Below are 19,514 nucleotides of genomic sequence, written 5' to 3'. Positions count from 1 at the left end.
GATTCTCCCTCAGAACCCCCTGAAAGAATGAACCTTGCTGATACCTTGATTTCTCACACTTCTGGCCTCCAGAACTGTGGAAGAATGAATTTCTGTTGTTTTAAGCCACCCATTTTGTGACACGTTTTGATGGCTGCCCTAGAAAACTAACACAATAGAGGAGATGCTTTGAGAGAGAGTCTTTTGGGGAAGATGAGTCTTACCTCCTGAAATCCAGTTGTGATTCTGCCAGTACTTACTGGATCCTCATCTGGGGCCTGGACTCATGCTACTCGGTTACTCCTCGTCACAACTCCATGGGTAGGAACTGTTATTTCCTTTGCTTTACAGATGAGGCCACTGAAACTCATAGAGGTGAGTACCCTGCTCAGTCATGGAAGGGGGTCCAAACCTAAGCCTCTGATTGCAAGTCCAGGAATCTTTCTGTGAACAGTCAGTGCTTAGAAAGTGTTAACGGCTTGATTATTGTGAAACGTCACCAATAAATGGAAGTTTAATACTGGGGTTCTTTAGCAACACCCCTGTCCTCCCCCTGGTCCTCAGGACACCATTGTTCTCCCCTCCACTTCCTTGACTATTCTGACTTCATCTCCGTGTCGAGTCCTTTTCAGGGTTCCAGATCTCTACACACGCCAAGGCAGGACACAACCGGGCTACAGCTTCTGGAAAGGCCAGCGGTTGCTTCTGAATGGCTGGGGTGGGGAAGGCAAAACCAGCCTCGAAGAAAGTAGTGGCAAACTAAGAAGGAACCTATTTCTGAAACTGGGGTGCAAGACAAGCACTCAGGAATTGCAGACACCTGACTGGCAGCAGAAGCGCCCTGGAAAGGGTTGGGAATAGGCTTGCCAGATGAAACAATGATGCCCAGTTACCTCTGAATTTCAAATATACAATGAGTATCGCATGGAACATACTTAAACTAAAAAATTATTTATCTAAAATTCAACTTTAACTGGGTATCCTGTATTTTTTATTTGCAAAACCTGGCAACCCTAGTTGGGAAGGAAAGAGGCCCATGAGGAGGATGGAGGGAATAAAGGTCTAGAACACAGTTCCCAGTGTTGGAAGATGAATCCCCGTGAGCCCAGGACAGCGTGTCAATCCAGTTAGGAGGGAGTCATCTGGCTGACCTGGCAGATCCACGGCACAGGCCTGTGTGGCGAAGTGCAGGGGCCTGGTCCTGCCTGTCCCAAGGGGCTGGCCAACAGAGAGCAGACTCATCTCCTGGGTGACCTGTGAACCCGTTTGACACCTGGAACCCCAGCATAATAATATGAGGCAGACAGGGAGAGGGCAGAAATCTGGGGGTCTGGGCCACCCAACCTGGGCACAGCTCGATACTCTAGGGCTTGGCAGGACCAGCGCAAGCAGTGTTGGTGAGAAACCAGGCTCGAGTGGAAGACTTGGGTCCATAACTCAGGGGAGTCACGGTGGCTGGCATGGAGGAAGATGGCACTGGGACCCCATTAGAGTGACCAGAGCAAGCTCAGACACCTGGGAGGCTCTTGCTGAAAAAGTGAACGTGGCTGCAGCAAGGACAAAGTTTTCAAAGCTCACAGCCCCGTGGCTGCAATTGTGGTGTTACATGAGCTTCTGGGATCCACATCGCCTCTTCTAGTGACAGCAGGTTAAAACGATGGCCTGTAATGTGATTCCCTGCCCCTGGAGGACAGGTGGACAGCACCAGTCACCCGGGTATGCTTGGTGAGGCCTGGTCTTCTTAAGGGAGGTGGTCTATCCCCAGGAGCCCTGGAACCAGGCCTTATCTCTTCCACCCTCCCTTCCCCACCACAGAAACTCACCATCAAGTCAGGCAAGGAAAGCAAACCATTTATTTACACCTTGGTCTGTACATTAGAGTTCTCGAAGTAGCCTGCCTCTGAGTGCCTGCTCCTTTTTAGCTAGAAGCAGGCTGGTGGCAGAGAGCTCAGGACCCTGGGAGACAGCCTGGGGGCCTCACCCCTCTCTCCCCACCTTGGGGCCTGGAGGTGGAGATCTCACCGAAGCCCTAAAGCTAAGCCCGCTTCCAGATGGAGGCTCTTGGGGCAAAAGGCTCAAGTGGAACCCCACGGGGAGTCAAAGCCACCTCACCAACCCTTACCCAGCCAAGAAAGCAGGAGGAACTGGGACCAAGGGAGCCAGCGGGCTGCGAGCGAGTCTCCAGCAACGCAGTCTGATGGCGATCCTGACGTTAGTCAGGTATTTAACGGCACCCGGTCTGAGCACCTTCGGCAGATGAGGAAGAGCCCGGCAGTTGTTAATGGCAGGCAGGGGGAGCAGCAAGAAGCCTCTTCCTTCTGCCCACTTGTCCGAAGCTGTTCTGGACACCAGATGGCGGTAGCCCTGAACCCAAGCCAATGCCAAGTGCTGGGAGCCACACAGCTGCAGCTTCCTCTGGGGCCTGGGGTGTGTCCTCCGAGGGGCCCACGCTGCTGCAGACCCATGACATCCCTGCCGGGCCGATGCCCCAGATTAGAAAGGTGCGCTCTCTGCTTTCTACACATGTTCACACCAGCACAGGAAGAGGTTTGTGGGAGAAATTGCTTTACACAAAGTCACCCTTTTCTGGTGTGCAAGGCTTCTAAACTAGTGGCAGGCTGCACGAGGGATTAAGTGGGTCTGAGCCTCCCCAAGCTTAGGACCATAATGAATAATGTTGCACAAAGTGACCACGTCTGCACGGCTGAGTGAGCGAAGGGGCAGCGGAAACTGAGCCTTGTGGGTAAGTGTGCCGGGAGATCTGGCCGGGAGAGATCGTACATGGCAGAGGCACGTGGACACACAGTAGGACACTATGTACACATTTACAGGCCTCGGGAAGGGCCGGGTTAACTAAATGAGACAATGTAGAAAAGGGGGCAGTGGTAACATGGAAAATCCTGTACAGTGGCGACAGGGAAGAAAAAGGCACGAGGACAGCGACCCCAAACCATGCAGACAAAACACAGCCTGTGCAGCAGAGCAGAGCAGGGTGTCCCTGCAGGAGGAACGGTCTCCCAGGACAACAGCACTTAGATCCTGCAGGGGTGGCCCTCGGATGCCATTCCCAGTCAGCCCTTCCCGGTGGCTCCCTGCATTAGTCACAAGGGAAAGAGAAGCACCGAGTCGGAGCGCCAACATCATGTGGCATCACGTCTTGCCAGCGTCTACACTACAAGCCTTTCTAGAAAGCGGTCTAGTTTCCCAGGTAGACAGTGGAGTGTGGCGGAAGGGCCTCAGAGTTGTCCTGCCATGCAGGTAGGGAAGCCCGTGGCCATGGCCAATCCTCTTCCCTGCCCTTCCATGCACACACTCAGACAGAGCAGGAAGGCAGGACCTGGAGGTCCCCAAGGTCAGCAGAGGGAAGGGACTTGCTCAAAGTCACTGGGGACTTGCTCAAAGTCACATGGCCTCTCTAACCTGAGGCCTCTCAGCAGACAAGCCTCAATCTCACTTGCCTGAAGCATCATCCTAGAGGGGCTGCCCTAGTCCCAAAGGAGGAAATGCTGGGAGGATGCCAGCCCTGAATGGTCCCTCTTCTCAATCTAAAACCTACCTCAGCCCTTTAAAACGGTTGCTCGAGATCTGCCAGGACAACAAAGTCGCTTCCTGGGCATGGTGCCATCCCAAAACTTCCCGTTCCAGTCAGTCACATCTAAAGTTAGCTTTTAGGTTTAAATTTGCTAATGCATTAAGCACACATACCCAACAGAGCACAAAAAGAGGGGTAGTTTCTCCCCAATCCATAGGCCCCACTTGCCCTGGTAGGCCTTTGCCAGTTCCTAGTCCGTCTCTGGAATAGAAGAGCTTACACTGTGCCCTCCTGACCACCAGGACCTGGCTGGGCCAGGAATCAGACTCGCCCAAACAACAGATCAGCAAATCCCACAAAACCAGTGTCCCCTCCTGCTCAAGCTGTGTGAGTAGGTAGGTGACTGCTGTTTATGAGGCTGATTTCAGGGGCCCAGCCTTGCTTGTCAGCGCCCTACCCCTGAAACCGAGGGTCCTTATGACTTTGACTACATTTACTTTTAAATCCTAGCTCTAGAAATCACCCCCCCCAACCCATCCCTCATACCCCCAGAGATCAAGCCTTTCACCTGGTAACCAGCAACCCCCAAGGCAGAAGATAGTAGCCCGGACCTGACTAATGGTCACAGGGTCTGGCCCTCTGGCAGGCTAAAGATAACATCTTGACCTAAGTTATGTTTCAGTTTCTGAGCCTTAAGGTGGAATGACCCCCTGGCTACTTTCCCATGAGACAGACAGAGGGACACAGGGACAGACCTCAGAGCTGGCCTTAAGACCTGAAAAAATAATTTATTACCCTTGCCTCACCTCGATCAATCAGCTCCTATCATGACGCTGAACCCCTAACCCACAATGTCTTGTGATTTTTGCCCTATAGAACCTCTAACTTACACGCCATAGGGCTTTTGAGCCTTAGCTTCTTCTCCTGGATAGCGCGCCATTCACGAATAAAATAGTCACTATTTCTCCACTGCAATTCTCGGTGTTTAGTGTTTGGCTCCGCTAGTGCCAGCTCTGGACGAACTCTTTCTGTTCTATAACACCCCCAACTTTGGAATAGGCCCTTGGCTGATATATCCCAACACGTGGCAGCCACGAACTCCAAGGGCACCAGGCAGACCTGCCCACTCGTTTGCTAACCTCCAGGCTGGTGACAACAGGTGGATCCATCCGCTCCTGGGGGTGAAGGATCTGCTAACTTCTTACCATCCGACATCATAACAGGAAAAGACATCCTAGCAGAACTTGCTGTTATCCAGCACCTGGATTAATAAGCCCAACAACCATTTCCACCCGTTTTCACTAACTCTGGCCGGCAACCTTCTAGGATGGGGAGTGGGGTGGGAGGGGAGAAGGCTCAAACTTGGGCTGCAAATTAGCATCACCCGGGGAGCTCTGTAAACATCTAGAAGCCTGGGCCACACCACACTAATTAAATCTCAATGCGGGGAGAGGGGGGGTGACAGCCCAGTCAGCAGTTTTTAAATCTCCCCAGGTGATTTCCATGCACAGCCAGAGTTGAGAACCACTGTTCAGGTCCAAGTGCTTTGGAAGGTTCTCGAGCTCTGTTGTTTTTAACAGGTCAGAAATAAAGTCAAGCTAAAGGAATTTCCCTCTTACAATTCGCAAAGAATCTACACATTTAAAATAAAATAAGTTGTTGAATTATTAACTTTGCCAATACAAAGTTAAAAAAATTTTTTTCACTACAACTTTATTTTTATACCTTCCCACAGACTAGGGCCTAGCTAAACCGGAAAGTGCTTCTTTTTCTATTAGATACCGTATATAAAATTCACTGGCTGGTTCAACAACTTTTGTTTGGCTTCCAACTGAATGCCAAGGACAGCCCAGTGTCATGTAGAGTGTGAGTCTGCTGCAGAACCCCCTTCCCGCCCTCCACCCCTCAAACACCTCTAAACTTCTGACAAGCTACTGCTAAGCCCTATTTGGTAGAGTTGCCAGGTTTAGCAAAAAACAGAAACAAAATGCACACAGAACACCCAGTTAAATTACGATCACCTGGGGAATTCTTTAAACATTCCAATGCCTGGGCCACACCTACACTAATGAAATCAGAACTTCTGGGGATTCTCCCCACTCATCAGAATTTTAAAAATCTCTCCGTTTTAAATATGTCTCAAGTTTTGCACGGAACATACTTCCACTAAAATTTATTTGTTGTTTACCTGAAATTCAAATTTAACCGGGCATCCTGTATACTATTTAACAGCCCCAGTACTCAGAGATAAGGGCAGAACTCTCAACCGGAAGACAAACAGAGAAGAAAACACAGGAAGAGGGCAGGGTCTGCCCCACCTCTACCCATTATCCATTGTTAATACAATTCTGGAACCTACCTGCCCAGGGGCTGGAAGGCTGGGACCCAGAGACAGCTGCTCTTTTCAGGCTAGCTTTCAAGAACAGTAGAGCATTTTTAAAAAGGTACATGACCTTAAAAAGTCAGTTTGACAGACTAGGTTTTATACGATGTATTCTGACTAGAGTCAGAAGGTTGAATTTAATTTGAGGTGTGTGTTACATGCAATGCAGTCTCACTTTAAAGTTAGCTCTCTTCCAGAGAGCCCAAGCAGAGGCCCCAGGTCCAGAGGGGCCTTTCAGACTCAGTGCTTCCTCCAGGTGTCGTTCCTGTGGCGCCCCCTTCAGGGAGGAGGCGGCAGAACGCTGCAAGAGGACAGCTTTTTCCACCCGCTTTACACATGGCAGAAATTCCTTCCCATAGCGCGACCCTATGTATGTAACTCAGGCCTTCTCTGGAATCCCACATCTACACAGCTAAAGAGCATATAAAGCGTAACATATAAAATGCAAGCCCCCAACAGACCAGGACTGTGATCTGGCTGGCCTCTCCATAGGGCTCCTTTCCATGGAAAATCCAGACCAAATCCATGTCAAGATCCCTCTTCTTTCCTTTAATTCATGGCCACTCCTTCTTATTAGCAAATTCTCAAGAGACCTACTCGTTAAGCCTTGTTTCCATTGCCACTTCTCAGATCCTCAGGGGAGCCCAAGGAGACCAGTGTCCTAAGGGGTTGAGAGACTCCCAGAAGACACCTTTGTCCTAGTCTTCCTGGTGTGGGTGCCCTCAAAGTTCTGGATCAGCCCAATGCAGCCTCATTATGTGCAGCATGAAACAAATCCCATACATATGCTTAAAGAAAAGGGAAAAAAAATCACGAAATTCAACAAAAGCAAAAGATGACTGGAATGGAATGAAGGTTGGTCCTGGCCCCAGCCCTGCCTGTCAACAGGGAACACACTCGTCCCCAGATCCCTCCTCTTCACCCTCTACCTCGTCTTTTCTCTGTGTACACCCCTCCATGCCTTCCCCAACATGCCCACACTTTCCCTTTTACACTAGAGTTACTGAAGAAAACAAACTTCAGGGGGGAAAAATAAAGACTGTACATGTTTATATATATTTGGATTAAGGAAACGAATCACAAGCCATATAAACTGAGACACACTGGAAAACTCAAAGTACCACATCTACTCCCGGCCACCTGGAACAAAAGATGGTATTAAAAATCCAGAGCGTGAATTCCCATGTGTGTCACGAGGATGGAAGACGAAGGTTTCTCTGTAACGTCCCCAACTGTGTCTCCCACCGGCACAGCATTTGCTCCTCCTGGCTGAGAAACGAACACAGGTGTGTTTCTAAAAGTTGGAAAGCAGGGGGCCTCGCTACCCAGCCAAGCGGAGCCGAGCCCAGAGCTCCAGGTCTGAACAGCTAAACCCGAGGCCTGCCGTCACCAGGCCGTGGGGAGAACTGGGATTGGTGAGCAAGGCCCATTCCTGCCCACAGAAGCTGTGAGGCAGTCCATCCTCGCTTCTCTTTTCCAATGTAACCAAGGGAAGGAAACGGATGGGGATGTCAGCGTGCTACTCCCTGAACGTCCTGCCTTTGGCTGCCCAATGCCAACATGTGCCTTAGACCCCACCACGTCCCCCAGTCCCCTTCCCCTCTCCTTCCTTTCACACCCAAATCAGTGCTGCTTATTTTTTCATTGTCTTAAAAACAAAATAAAAACAGAATGGGAGAGGTAGGTAAGCAGGGGTGGGAAAGCATACAGGGAACTCGCAGAAGGAAGGTCGCCCCGCGCTAGCAAGCCCAAATCCTTGGGACACACTGCACAAGCATCACAGGGGCTGCCAGCTGGGGAGGGGGCTGGTGAGGGCCCCTTCCTCCTCTCTCTGCTAGAGCACCTGGGCTTGAAAAGTTGGCCAAACAGGTTGGCAAGGACACAGCTGTTGGGCATTCTAACTCCTGGAAAAGATCATAATTTTGCTCCGTCCTGGGTGTAATGGGGTGGGGTGAAAGAGCCTGTCTCCCTAGACTATTTCTTAATCCTCATCCCTAGAGGTAGAATCATTTTATCCAGTATCTGAAACACAAACTTCCAGTTCTTGTTATTACAGTAACTCCTGATAGCAGACCCTGTCTGCTCCCACCTCCGGGACACTCTGCCCCCAGTGAAGGGGCCACAAAGTGCATGGACAGCTAACCGCACAGATGTCACCCAGCCATGGCCCCACGCTCACCCCGTGCTGTGTGCACAGCCTCCCCACGTCCACATCAGTCATTACATGGCTGCCAGAGGTACATTTACAGTATGCGCGTGGGGCCCGGCCGGGGCTGCATCCTCAGGCAGAGTCTGCCCCTTGGTCCCAGGGTCCCGAGGCTGCTCTGCAGCCAGCCCCCTCGTCTCAGTGTTTGATTTCCAGGATGGAGGGGTTGTGGTCCAGGATGGCGAGAATGATCTTGTCCATGTACTGCCGCAGCCGGAAGTTGATCTCCTCCTGCTCCTTGAGGGCCTCCATGAGCTGATGGGAGAGACCGGTCAGAGGCCGGCGTGAGCCAGGGCTCAGGCAGAGCCCAGGTGCCCAGGCGCACAGTGAGCTGGTGCCTAAGGACAGAGGTCAGGAGACCCTGGGCAAGGCAGCCCCAAGACCAACCTCAGCACCCGGATGGGAAGACACAGGTCTGAGGACCAGTTCAGCTCACCCCTAAGAAGTGTGAACTATGCAGATGCCCAGGCCCCACCCCCAGAGATTCTGATTTAACTGGAAGAGTCCAGGTGTGGGTAAGTTTTTGGTAAAGGTTGAGAACATTGGCCAAAGGCATTTATAATCAAGACTGACATCCCAAGTCCCAGGGCCCTAGGACTCAGAAGGCTGCCAATTGTTTCCTCTGCCTGGAATGCCCTCCTCATAACCCCCAGCACTGCCACTGCCCCTCTCCATGTCACCTCCTTTAGGATGTCACTGTCCCTGGGCTGGAGACTGCTGCCTGGCTCACCTGGGAGTTCCTGGGGGCCAGGGGTCAGCTTAGCTGTGTCCCAAGCATAGGGTAAGGGGTTGAATGATGGTCTTAGATTCATGTTAAAATGCAACTTGGGCTATTTTGGAGGTCTGATCTTTTACACCCACCGCCTGGTGGGCCAGAAAGAGCGGACTTTGGCGTTCGAGGCCAGGGTCCCTCTCCTTCTACAGAGAGGTGAGCTTATGTCCTGGCCTCTCAATCTGTAACATGGAAGTGTTCAAACAGCCTCAGAGTTGTCCGAAGATTAAGTGAAGACATTTTGCCAGCAGGTGGTCAAGAAATGCTGGTGTCCTTCCCCTCTTGGCTTGGGGGAGGGGCGTTAGAGCCTCCCCTGGAAGTTGATGCAATCAACTGGCCATTTTGGCACGTTTCTGACTAAGACTCAAACCCCACTCTGCTCCCAAACCCGAGCTCCTCCCACCACACGCAGGAAGTCAGAACTGATTTAATCCTGCTCGTAGACACCTCCCTTCGCAGCTCTGCCCTGTCACTTAGGGTAGCTGCAGATGGGGACTCTCAGGGACCAGGCCCGGGTTTGCTTTTCCTGCTCTGGGTAGCCCAGGGCTCACCACTGAGGCAGATAGGGGGTAGGGGACAGGATTCAGAGGAGGGCCAGGCCCCGAAGTGAGGGCGAGTGGGCACATTACCTCATCGCGCGAGGCTGTGTCTATTTCCGCAGCCAGAGACTGAGCTTTGGTCTGGGTGGCAAAGAGATTCTTTGCTTCGTAGAGGCTGAGGCTCAAGATCTGTCCATTCAGGTCGTCGTTCTGATCCCGCAGCTTATGATTCTCCTGAGAGGAAGGACAAAGGCAACCTCAGCTCGCAGCAGCACACGGAACCCACCAGGACCCACATGTCTGCGTCCGCTGTCTCCTGATTCCCGCCAGTATCCTCCCATCAGGTGTGTGTCATCTATCAGGACACCCATGGATGATGTGGCCTCTGCCAGGCTTTGCGGGGGAGAAGGCGGGGTCCTGGGAGGTCATGGGATTCTGAGGAGTCACAGCCCTGCTTGGGGGAGCCACGTTGCCAGGCAGAGGCATAGCTCCGGGCCACCCCTGCTTCCTCCCTGGGGATGAGTACGCTAGGAGAGCTCCTGAGGTGCTGTGTGGGGACACTGCCCACCCGGTGGCTCCGCCCACACTGGCCCTTCATGACAAAAGGTGCTGCTTTGGGCTGTCTGGGCTGGCAGGTCGGCTCATCTCCTTGGCTCCTCCTGCAGCCGGGCTCAGGAATCCTGCCCCGTGGAAGTTCTTTCCAGGAACGTCCTTCTCCCAAGCACAGCTGCCCACGGTGCCCTGCCCAGACCCCATTTACCAGCCCCATGCTCTGGCTTTTGCCAAAAGGCTCTGGACTGCTCATACCTGGGAACGTGGCACCCCCGCATGGATGTGGAGAAGAGCTGGGTTTTAGGAGAGTTATGAGGGTGAACCCTGCACTTCTGCCTCTGGTGTAACTTACACTGCAGTCTCCCACTCTCCAGGGTCAGGCTGAGCATGGTGGGGCTTCAGCAACCGTCACTCCGTCACTTGGTCCCTGCCCTTCCTGATCCTCCTTCCCTCACCCGACTGGTCTCCAGTTACGGGAGTGCTCCCAGGAACCATTCAAAATGGAACCTTAGGCTCAGGGTCTGTTTCTGGGAGACCCCAACACAGCGAGGCACTCATTTGTGGCTGGGTGGAGTCTCATTCTGCACCCCACATGCCCAGAAGAATGGTGTCTATTTCTTTTTATGGGTGCTAAGGGAAGAGCCTGGGATCTCCATCAGCTAGAGCCTAGAGGTAACCTGCCTTGCCTGAGCTGTGAGATGGGGACGAATAGCCCTGACCACCACGTTGTCGAATGGAGCAGACGGGAGTGTGTGTGGGAAGCTGGTACTACAGCTGTCAGATCCTTACAGGAGACCTGCCCGGCGGGGAGCCTTAGACCCCTGACCCCACCAGACAGAGGCTCCCAGGGCCCCACCTGCTTCAGCCGCTTGACCTCATGCTCCAGCTCCACCTCGCGGGCCCTGGCATTGAACTCGCCTAGGCCAGAGGACGAGCCACGGCCCCTGCCTGGCCGCTCACAGTCCAGCTTGTACATCTGCAGGTGCTCCAGCTCCTTCCGCAAGTCCTCGATGAGCTGCGTGGGAGAGAGGCCAGTCGGTAGGAGGAGAGGTGCAGGAGGGAACCCAGGCGCCCTCTGGCCGGGAACCCACCTCCTGTGTCGCCTCCCGCTCCTTTTGGAACTCAAGGCGGTTCTGCCGCAGCTTGTCCATCATGCGCTTGTACAGGTCCATCTCATCCTTGAGACGCAGGCTGGTGTCCTCCAGCCGGTCGGACATGCGCTGCCGCTCCTGTAGCCAGGGAGACCAGGTCAGTGGGGAAGAGCTCCCAGAGGGGTCACTATACCCCAGAGACTTTGCTGAGGCAGTGTCAGCGACCGTGACAAATGGGCAATCAGACCAGCCCCCTAGACAGAGCCACAGCTTAAAGAAATGGCCATATCCCCTAGGATTCTAGAAACATAGCTAGAAAAATCTCAGGCCTCTGAAGTCCTTCAGTGATGCCAGATGAAACTTGGATAGAAAGTGGCAGCCCAACCAGAAGCCAACCTTTCTCTTTTTTATTATTTCCCCCCCATTATATAAGGAAATATATCCACTGCAGAAAATTTGGAAAATCAGAAATCTAGGAAGACTATTACTCATATTTTGTTGCCTTTTTTTCCCCCATAGGGCAATTTTATTAGAATTTCAGAAACTAGAAACTAAAGCCTCCGACGACCAACACTGCTTCTCTGTGGATTAGGCTCAAGATCCAAGCCTGAGAGACGCCCGGCCCCACTGCTCACCTCATCCAGTTTCTCTGTCTGCGATTTGAGCCGAGTCACTGTCGTTCTAAGCTCCGTGTTTTCTTCCTCTAATTGCTGCACCCTGGGGAAAGAAGGACAAAAATGTCAGAAATGGAGCTCATCTTACAATGTGACAATCCTCTGCTCCCCAGAGGAGGAAAGACACCAGAAAGCAAGAGAGAGAGCGAATAATCAGTCCAAATGATAACGTAGCCCTGAGTTTCCCGGCATCCACGGCAAAACGGTAGACACTGAATTATCATCCTTATTTTTCTTGAGGAAAGGAAACACTCATATGTGAACAAGAACGTAAGATTCTTTTTGCATGTATCCTTAGGACTTGAAACAACACAAGGGGCGTGTTTTTCTCCTAATGGAGATTAAGTCTTCCTGTGGCTGTGACAGGGCCCTCCTGCTAGAATATGCAATTTACAGGCAACCACCGTATTTGTTTTCCATTCTTCCCCCAGAATCTCACCCAGGGCCCTTGCCTCTGCGTGCCCACTATAGCTGCCTCCGGCATCCACAGGCATTGGTTCCAACAGTCACAATCTTCTATGCTAGCATTCACAAGGGACTGTCCTACTGTGACTCCGTGAGAAGACAGAGTCCAGGTGCCCAGGTCGGTTTTAAATGACCTGAGCAGAGGGACAGGTGAGCTGGGCTGTCAGTGGCACCAGAACTGTGCAGGGTCATTTCTGACACCCATTCCTCTCCTTCCCACTGTCACCTCCTCCTTCCTAGAGAGATGGTTTCCTGGTCTCTGCTGCCCTCTGGGCTCCCCAGGAGAGGCTCCCAGGCCAGGCAGACAGGAATTCAGACACACGCTCTGACGAGGCCACCTCAGGGGGGACCTAAAATGGTGGAGGATGTGAGGAACAGAGCAAACCGCGTGATTCTGGGAGCCTTGTCTGCATATTCTATGTGAACAGTACCCTTTGGAGCTGTGCAAGGGGCACGGGTTAGGAGACAGTTCCCAAGAGGGCTGGCTTTCTGTGCTTTGGCTTTTGGCCTGTAGTCATCCAGATACCCTCTCTCAGGCCAGCGGACCTGACCAGCTGTCAGGAGCAGACAGAGAGCAGTGATGCTTAATGAGGTTATCAGCCTCCAGAAACATGCATGACAGCAGCTTCTAGAACCCGAGTACAAACATAAATGCACCCTGGTTGATAAAGTTAACAAAGTGGGTCTCAGGCACAGGGGAGCTGAGAAGTCTCCTTGCCAAAGTTAGAGGGGCACCAAGTACACAAGTTCCCCTTGGTCCAAGCATCTGCAGCCAGACATGAGGTGTAAGGTGAGAGCCCACGTCCCATCCCAGCCTGCACCCCAGGCTGGGCCTAGCAGACTCCGAAAGGGCTCATCTCAGACACTGGGGGCCTGAGGGGGACTGAGGAGTGTGGGAGCAGCCATCCTCTCTGCCAGGGGCCCAGGTGGCCTCCCGGGCCTGGGTCAGCCGTGAGGGCAGCCCTGGGACATCATCACAGCCCTCACCTGTGTGCAGTGTTCTGCTGTGCATCCTCAGCTTACACACCTTCACAGTCACTCTGTGGGTCAGGCAGGGAGGGATGAGAGATGGGGAAACTGAGGCCCAAGGAAATGACATAGTATGTTCAAGTTCATGGAGCTGATGGGTGACCAACCCAGAATCCCAGGTCAATATTCCTCTCCCTGCCTGCCTCAGATTCTAACATCTACACCAGAGGCCCAGCAGCCCTTAAAATGGCCCAGCTTTTCCATTTACCTTGACCCATGGGGCCCAGGATCAGTGGAGAATCTGACAGCAGGGGGAGCTCCAAGCCTGGACATGAGTCCCAGCCCAGGGATCAGGGCAAGACTACTGGTTTTTGTCTTTGTTTTTTAACCCCTTCTCTTGTTGATAGACATGTGTGTCGTTTCCCGTTTTACCTGATGTGAACAATGCTACTGTGAACATTCTTTTACATGTTCCTAGAGAACATGTCCATGTGTTCAGGTATTGAAAGCAGAACCGTTAGGACACAAGGCTTTCCCTCTGGTTCAGTTTTCCCATCTATAACATGGGGACAGCAGCGCCTATCCCAGGAGCATGAGGTTGTGTCGGACGGCGGAAGGCTCTGTGGAAAGGTGCTGGTCCCCAGCACAGGGGCGACCCTGGCAGCGCCCACCTCGTGTGCAGCAGCTCGATCTCGGTGCTCTTCTCCCTCTCCAGCTTGCCGTAGGTCTCACGGTGGCGCCGGGCCTCCTCCTCCAGGGCCTGCTCGGCCGTGGTCTCCTGATCCTTCACCATCTCCTCCAGCTCGTGCACCCTGAGGAGAGGGGCATGGGCTCCAGTCCAGCACAAGCTCTCATGGCCTGTGTCCTCTCATCCTGACCCAGGCGCGGCCATGGGGAGTCCGGGACCCTGAGACCCTGAGTTACTAATGTCCCTATTGTGGAAGGTGGCGGTGTGTTTGTCAGGCCTGGGAGCCAGCAGTTTGGCTGACGTATGAGTTACAGACACCGTGGCACCTAAGGAGAGCCCTGCACGCCACAGAGGAGAAGGCCTGACAGTGGGTCCAGACGGGAGTGAGGCTGTACCCAAGAAGGTGGAACTCCCAGGGTAGGCACGGAGAGGGACAGCAAGCCTCACTTGGGCTGCATGAAACAGGTCTCACCTCTGTGCTCTCTCCCTTCCTGGCCAGTACCCCTCTGATCAAGAATTCAGCTACTGGGGGGCACCTTGACTCCTGGCTAGTGGCTCTCAGCATGCCTGACCCGGGAAAGGGCTGGGCTCCACTGTGGCTGTTATAATCCCACTACCGTGGTGTAGGTGGTGCACCAGTGTGGGGCACGTTTCACTGCCCCTCCGTGAGGCTGAGCTTCTGGGGGGTATGGCCCATCTCTGGGCCTTACAGTGCTGAGGATCACACCCTGGGTGGGTATCAGTTTACCAAGTTTCAGGCCATCCTGCGGGCAGCAACCACACTCTCTATGCACTACCTTCCTGCAGTCAGCATCAGGGGGTGCCATGTCCAGTGGGCCTGCATCCGGAGGAGGGTGCAGCACTGCTCGGACTCTCCCACCAGCAGCAGACGTGAGCCCCTGACTCACATCAGCCTCTCCCTCTGCAGAGCTTTTCCCCAGAAAGGGAGGTCAGGCTCCATCAATGCAGCAGAGAGACATGAGAGTGGACCCCAACTCCTGCCTTAGACCTGCCCTAGTGGGGCAGGCTCCCATCTGTCTCCTTGTCCCTAAAGACCTGTCCTCCTGGCTGCCCTGCATGGGCAGAGCCATGTAGCAAGGGGCTGATGTGTCACAGACCCTCAGAGCTGGGAGGATGTTGGGGCTTCTCTTGGGGGCCTCGTTCACAGGGACAACCCTCTATTCCCCAGTCACAGCCAAGGCCCCGCCCCTGACCTGTGTACCAGCTGGGTGTTCTCCTGCTTCAGCTTGCTCTTTAGGTCCCCATTTGTCAGGCTGTCATTCTCCAGTTCTGTCACCTTCTTTTCTAGGAAGCTTACCTACAATAGGGAGGCATAGGTGGAGGAGGAGAGAAAACCTTTGAGTTCCCAGGACTGAGAACCTAGAAACCACGGGACTGATGGCCAGGCCCTCCAATCGACTGCGTATGAACAACAGTCATGTTTGGTGGTGGTGAGGATGGGGGTGGGGGTGGATGTGCCCATGTGATCAGGGCCACCTACCCCCAACTCGCGGGCAGGGACAGGGTTTCTCAAGTCCCCAGAGAACATCCCGGGGTGTTCCCTGCTGCTACCTCCAGGGAGCATGCTCACATGAAGCCCCTCCTCTACCCACCCAGGGCTCACCTTCTCTGTGATGTCATTGTCACAGGAGTCAATGCTGTCCCGGAATAGGTCCTCTGTGCTGCCATTACTGCTGCTAAAGTTGCTGCTGTGCAGAAGCTGCCTGCAGGGGAGCAGGGAAGCACATCTGGCTGCAGACCCCTCCGGAGACTGGGGTCCAGACTCAGGCCATAGGCTGGGTAAGCACTCAGTATCCCGGGTGGGGGGTGGTGCCAGGAACCCTTTCTAAGGAGGCTGCCCCCACCCAGCTGGGGGAGAAGAGCTGCCTGACCTCTGAGCCCCTGGCAGGCATGGCCAATCCATTGCAGCTCTTTCCTGCTGCTTCAGAACCATTTTCATACTGGGGTTCCAGCCCGTAGCTACCAAGTGACCAGAGCTGGTGGCTGAGCCTCCACCCCTTCCAGCTGGAAAACCGCCCAGTGAAAGAAGCCTGGCTCCACACTCCTGGCAGAAGGTCTGGCCTCTCGAGGCCACCCAGTAGGACTCAGTGCCTTCTGCCAGGCCAGCTCCTGCTATAGCTCGGGGGACCCTGCAGGAGGGCAAAGGGAGGAAGATCCACTCAGACTGTGCCGGGCAGTGGGTTGGTGGGTGGGAGTGGTAACTCCTGCCTGAGGCAAAACCCACCTGCCACTCCCCTGGGGCTCCCACGTCCCACTCCCTGATAGGCGGCAGCCAAGGTCTTCACCAAAAGGCTGTCTCCCTCCAGGTCCTGGGCCAGAGCCTGGGCACTTGCTGGCAACTCCCAGAGCCTTGGGTGTGGACCTGGGGCCAGTTAATAGAGCCAGAGCGGGATCCTGGCAGTCCCAGGAAGTGAGCTGTGCAGGGTTTAACCTGGAGCAGGTGACCACGCCCTCACCTCTGCCAGCAGGAAGCCCAGGGTTTCTGTTGGTACAGCTGCCAGCTCCAGAGCGCGGGGCAGGGCACTGACAGCTGTGAGGTGTGCTATGTGTCTAGGGCCTCCCTGGTGTGCCTGTCTGAGGACGAGGCAGCTGAAGGTTTAGAGAGGCCAACCGCTGCCAGAAGGGACACGGAGTGGGACAGAAAGGAGGCTGGTCCTTCTTTTGCAGAATGTGTCTCCTCTGGCTGTTCTGCCTGCCCTGCCCTGGCAAGCCTCGTTCCCCCCACTCACTAAGCCACACGCAGGGCACCAGCTGGGTCTGGACTGCTGCAATGGAGCTGACCACCCTGGCAGCAGGAACAGTTAAGGAGGAATAGCATTTACCCCAGACTTCCCTGAGGGGGGGCCTTACCGTCCGAAGGCTGTGCTCGAGATCTTTCGGTTGGGGCTACAGAGAAAGAGAGAGGGGAGAAACGGTCACTGGACAGCAGGGGTCTAGTCCACTCCTTACCCTGTCCTGCCTGTAAGATACCAAAGTGTGGGGCAAGCCTTTTTCCCACCCACTGAAGGGAATTCACTAATTAGCTTGGTCCTAAGAAGCAGCATCTTGATTTTCCTGTTGCAAAAAAAAGAAAAAAGAAAAAAGCAGGCCCCTGAGGATCAACCTCACCCTGAGCGTGCTGTCACCTGCCAAGACACACGGGGCTACCTTGCTTGCTGATTCCCTCCGGCCCCACCCTGGCCACTGCCCCCATGCTGGGCCCAGGGCCTCACCTGTTGGCCTTCAGGTTTTTCAGTCGGGCTTCCAAGTCATTCAGCAGGTTGATTTTCTTGCAGCACTGAGAGCAGTAAACATCCAGCAATTCACTGTTGTACGTATGTCGCATTTTCCTAGGTGTCTGCCCCGCACTGATTCATGAGAAAAGAGGAAATCACTTTTTTAACTGCTGTCTGGTCTGATGCCCATTCCATCTGCTGAGCTTACTTTTACTGGATTCCCCAATACCTGGGTACCTTGCGTGTGTGTGTGTTGTGTGTGTTTGGGGGTGGGAGCTAGGGAGTGGAAATATGGTGTCAGATCTACCCTTCTCCAAACTCTCAAAGAGAAGAAGCCAGTGAGTTGTAGCCATTTCACAGATAAGGGAACTGAGCACTAATGTCAGAGTAAGTATCGCCTCAGGCATGTCCAAAGGTATCACAGGAGGCCACCTGGAAGGACCCTTCAACACTGAGGTTCTAGGAAGCAAGACAATAAAGACACCCCCCGCCATCCCCACTTCCCCCACCCCACTCCCGCCCGGTCTGCAGCCTCCCAGGTTGGTTAATTCTATCTCTTCCCCAAGAAGGAAGGAGAAAGGAGGAATTCCAGAACTCCAATCAGGGTGCAAAGGCAGCACCCCCAAACCCTAGGAACAGAACCCACGTAGCTCAGGACTCTGCCTGCCAACCGCCCCCCGGGATGAGGTTGGGTTGGTTCTGCCACTTTTCCTGGACTCCAAATACCATTCCAAACCAAGAGGCCACCTGGAAGACACCGAAGACCCCAGGTCCGAGTAGACGTTGGTCCTGGTCTCATCGTCGGGGCAGGGGCTGCTGGGGGCACAGTCCACGTCATCCCCCTCCCCGTAGTCTTCAAACTGCTCCTCGTTGCTGATGAGCGAGGTGGTGGAGTGTGTGGACAGGTCTGATGTCGTCATGGATGGAGTGTGGACCAGGGACCTGAGTGTTAGAGATGGGCCGGTCGTTAGCAAGGCTACAGCCTAGGGTGGGGACACTGACCAGTCCCTACCAGGAGATCCACTGGTGCTACAGGTATCAGGAGACTGATTAAGTACGTACCTTGTGACCTGGTCAGTACACTTTGGGGGACCTTTCCCTAAGGGCAACATCTCACCATAGAAACTGCTTCTGCCTGCCTCAGAGATATTCAAACCACTGCCACTCGAACAGCAAACATTGCTTACAGCCTAAGGTTTACCGACAGCTACATTAAATTACACTCATTAAATTATAACGCACATTAGCAAATTAAAGTATGGACTATCAAATCATTGGTGAAAGGTTTATAAAAATAGTGGAATAGTGTGGAAAAAGTAACATAAATTAAAGTTAGATATAAAATTCTAGAAACAGTAAGACTGAGCATGTAAAAGATCTATATAGATTAAGAAAAAGTAGGAAATAAAAATATTTGCGTGGTTTGGGTTTGGGTGATGGGCCTACGCGTAAAGTTAGTTATTGCCCTCCAGTCTCCCTTTCCCTAGCTTTTTCAAGTTGTGTTGAGCTGGCGTGTACTCCTTTAATAATGAAGTTTCAAAATAAATAACAACGAGCTACTAGGTCAGACGCTTCTTCCAGTTTATTGAGGGGATTTCTAGTCCAAACAAGCCTGGCTCCAAAGAACACGGGTCAGAGACCCTGAGCCTCTCATGGGTGACCCACGGGGTGGCCAGTGCCAGTATCAGGGCTGGCTGAGCCCTGTCTACACCTAAGAACAAAGAGAAGTACAACTTATCACCTGTCAAGATATATCTTCCCGTTAGTCATTATGCAGTAATTCCTGGGTGTTGTGACTCATAAATTAGGGTTTCATCAACCTACTGAACCTCCACACGCAATGATGGGAACCCTGAAAGCAGTATATAATGGGTGATGGCAGTGATTCTCAAACTGTGCCCTGGAGGAACCCCAGGTTCTATCAAAAAATCAGTGTTAATGATGGGGTGCTAAAGAGCAAGTCTCCCAGGAGCTCCACCCACATTTAATTAATTAATTGATTAATGTGTTTATGTATTTATCTGCCTGGCATCGGGTTCCTTAGCACCTCGGGTTGAATTAATCATACTCCTCACTTCTTTCTCCTGTTAATTTTACTAAAACTCTTGGCTGCCTCCTGGGAATCGATGGGTCCCAGAAATCAGTGGGGACAATCAAGTGGCAGATGATTATCCGACAGGCCAACAGGTCTGTTGTCAGAGACCCTTCGTCCTGGGGTTGGTTGGTCCCACGTGCAGCTGAGGGACCTCTCCCAGGAAGCATGTGGCTAAACAGCTCCACAGGGCCCACCTTGAATTCCCAGAGCCCCGAGTTTGAGAACGTCTGCACTGAGAAAAGTGTATTAGGTTGAATCATGTGAAATTGCCTTTTGTCAAAGGTTGAAAATGATTAAAAATTGACAGTTGCATATGGTTCAACCGATACTAGA

The 19,514-nt window shown here is 53.1% G+C and overlaps 1 protein-coding gene across 2 annotated transcripts in view; it reads right to left on the bottom strand.

Moving 5' to 3' along the window:
* Positions 1–1,809: 1,809 nt before the first annotated feature.
* The window catches only part of RAB11FIP4 (RAB11 family interacting protein 4), a 100,981-nt gene continuing 83,276 nt past the window's right edge, over positions 1,810–19,514 (bottom strand). For both annotated transcript variants that reach the window (XM_074320770.2, XM_019750721.3), the window contains 11 exons: positions 17,834–18,028; positions 17,084–17,218; positions 16,722–16,757; positions 15,475–15,574; positions 15,065–15,168; positions 13,834–13,974; positions 11,690–11,771; positions 11,055–11,192; positions 10,820–10,978; positions 9,502–9,645; positions 1,810–8,355 (listed from right to left, as the gene is read on the bottom strand). In XM_074320770.2, coding sequence (XP_074176871.1) covers positions 8,239–8,355; positions 9,502–9,645; positions 10,820–10,978; positions 11,055–11,192; positions 11,690–11,771; positions 13,834–13,974; positions 15,065–15,168; positions 15,475–15,574; positions 16,722–16,757; positions 17,084–17,218; positions 17,834–18,028 — 1,351 coding nt within the window. In that variant the 3' untranslated portion in view covers positions 1,810–8,238. The remainder of the gene's footprint in view (positions 8,356–9,501; positions 9,646–10,819; positions 10,979–11,054; positions 11,193–11,689; positions 11,772–13,833; positions 13,975–15,064; positions 15,169–15,474; positions 15,575–16,721; positions 16,758–17,083; positions 17,219–17,833; positions 18,029–19,514) is intronic.

Source organism: Rhinolophus sinicus, chromosome 12 (assembly GCF_057876585.1).
Source record: "Rhinolophus sinicus isolate RSI-liver-muscle chromosome 12, RSI-T2T, whole genome shotgun sequence".
Lineage (NCBI taxonomy): Eukaryota > Metazoa > Chordata > Mammalia > Chiroptera > Rhinolophidae > Rhinolophus > Rhinolophus sinicus.
Note: the sequence above shows the minus strand (reverse complement) of the source record. Positions and strands in the feature narration are given on the sequence as shown.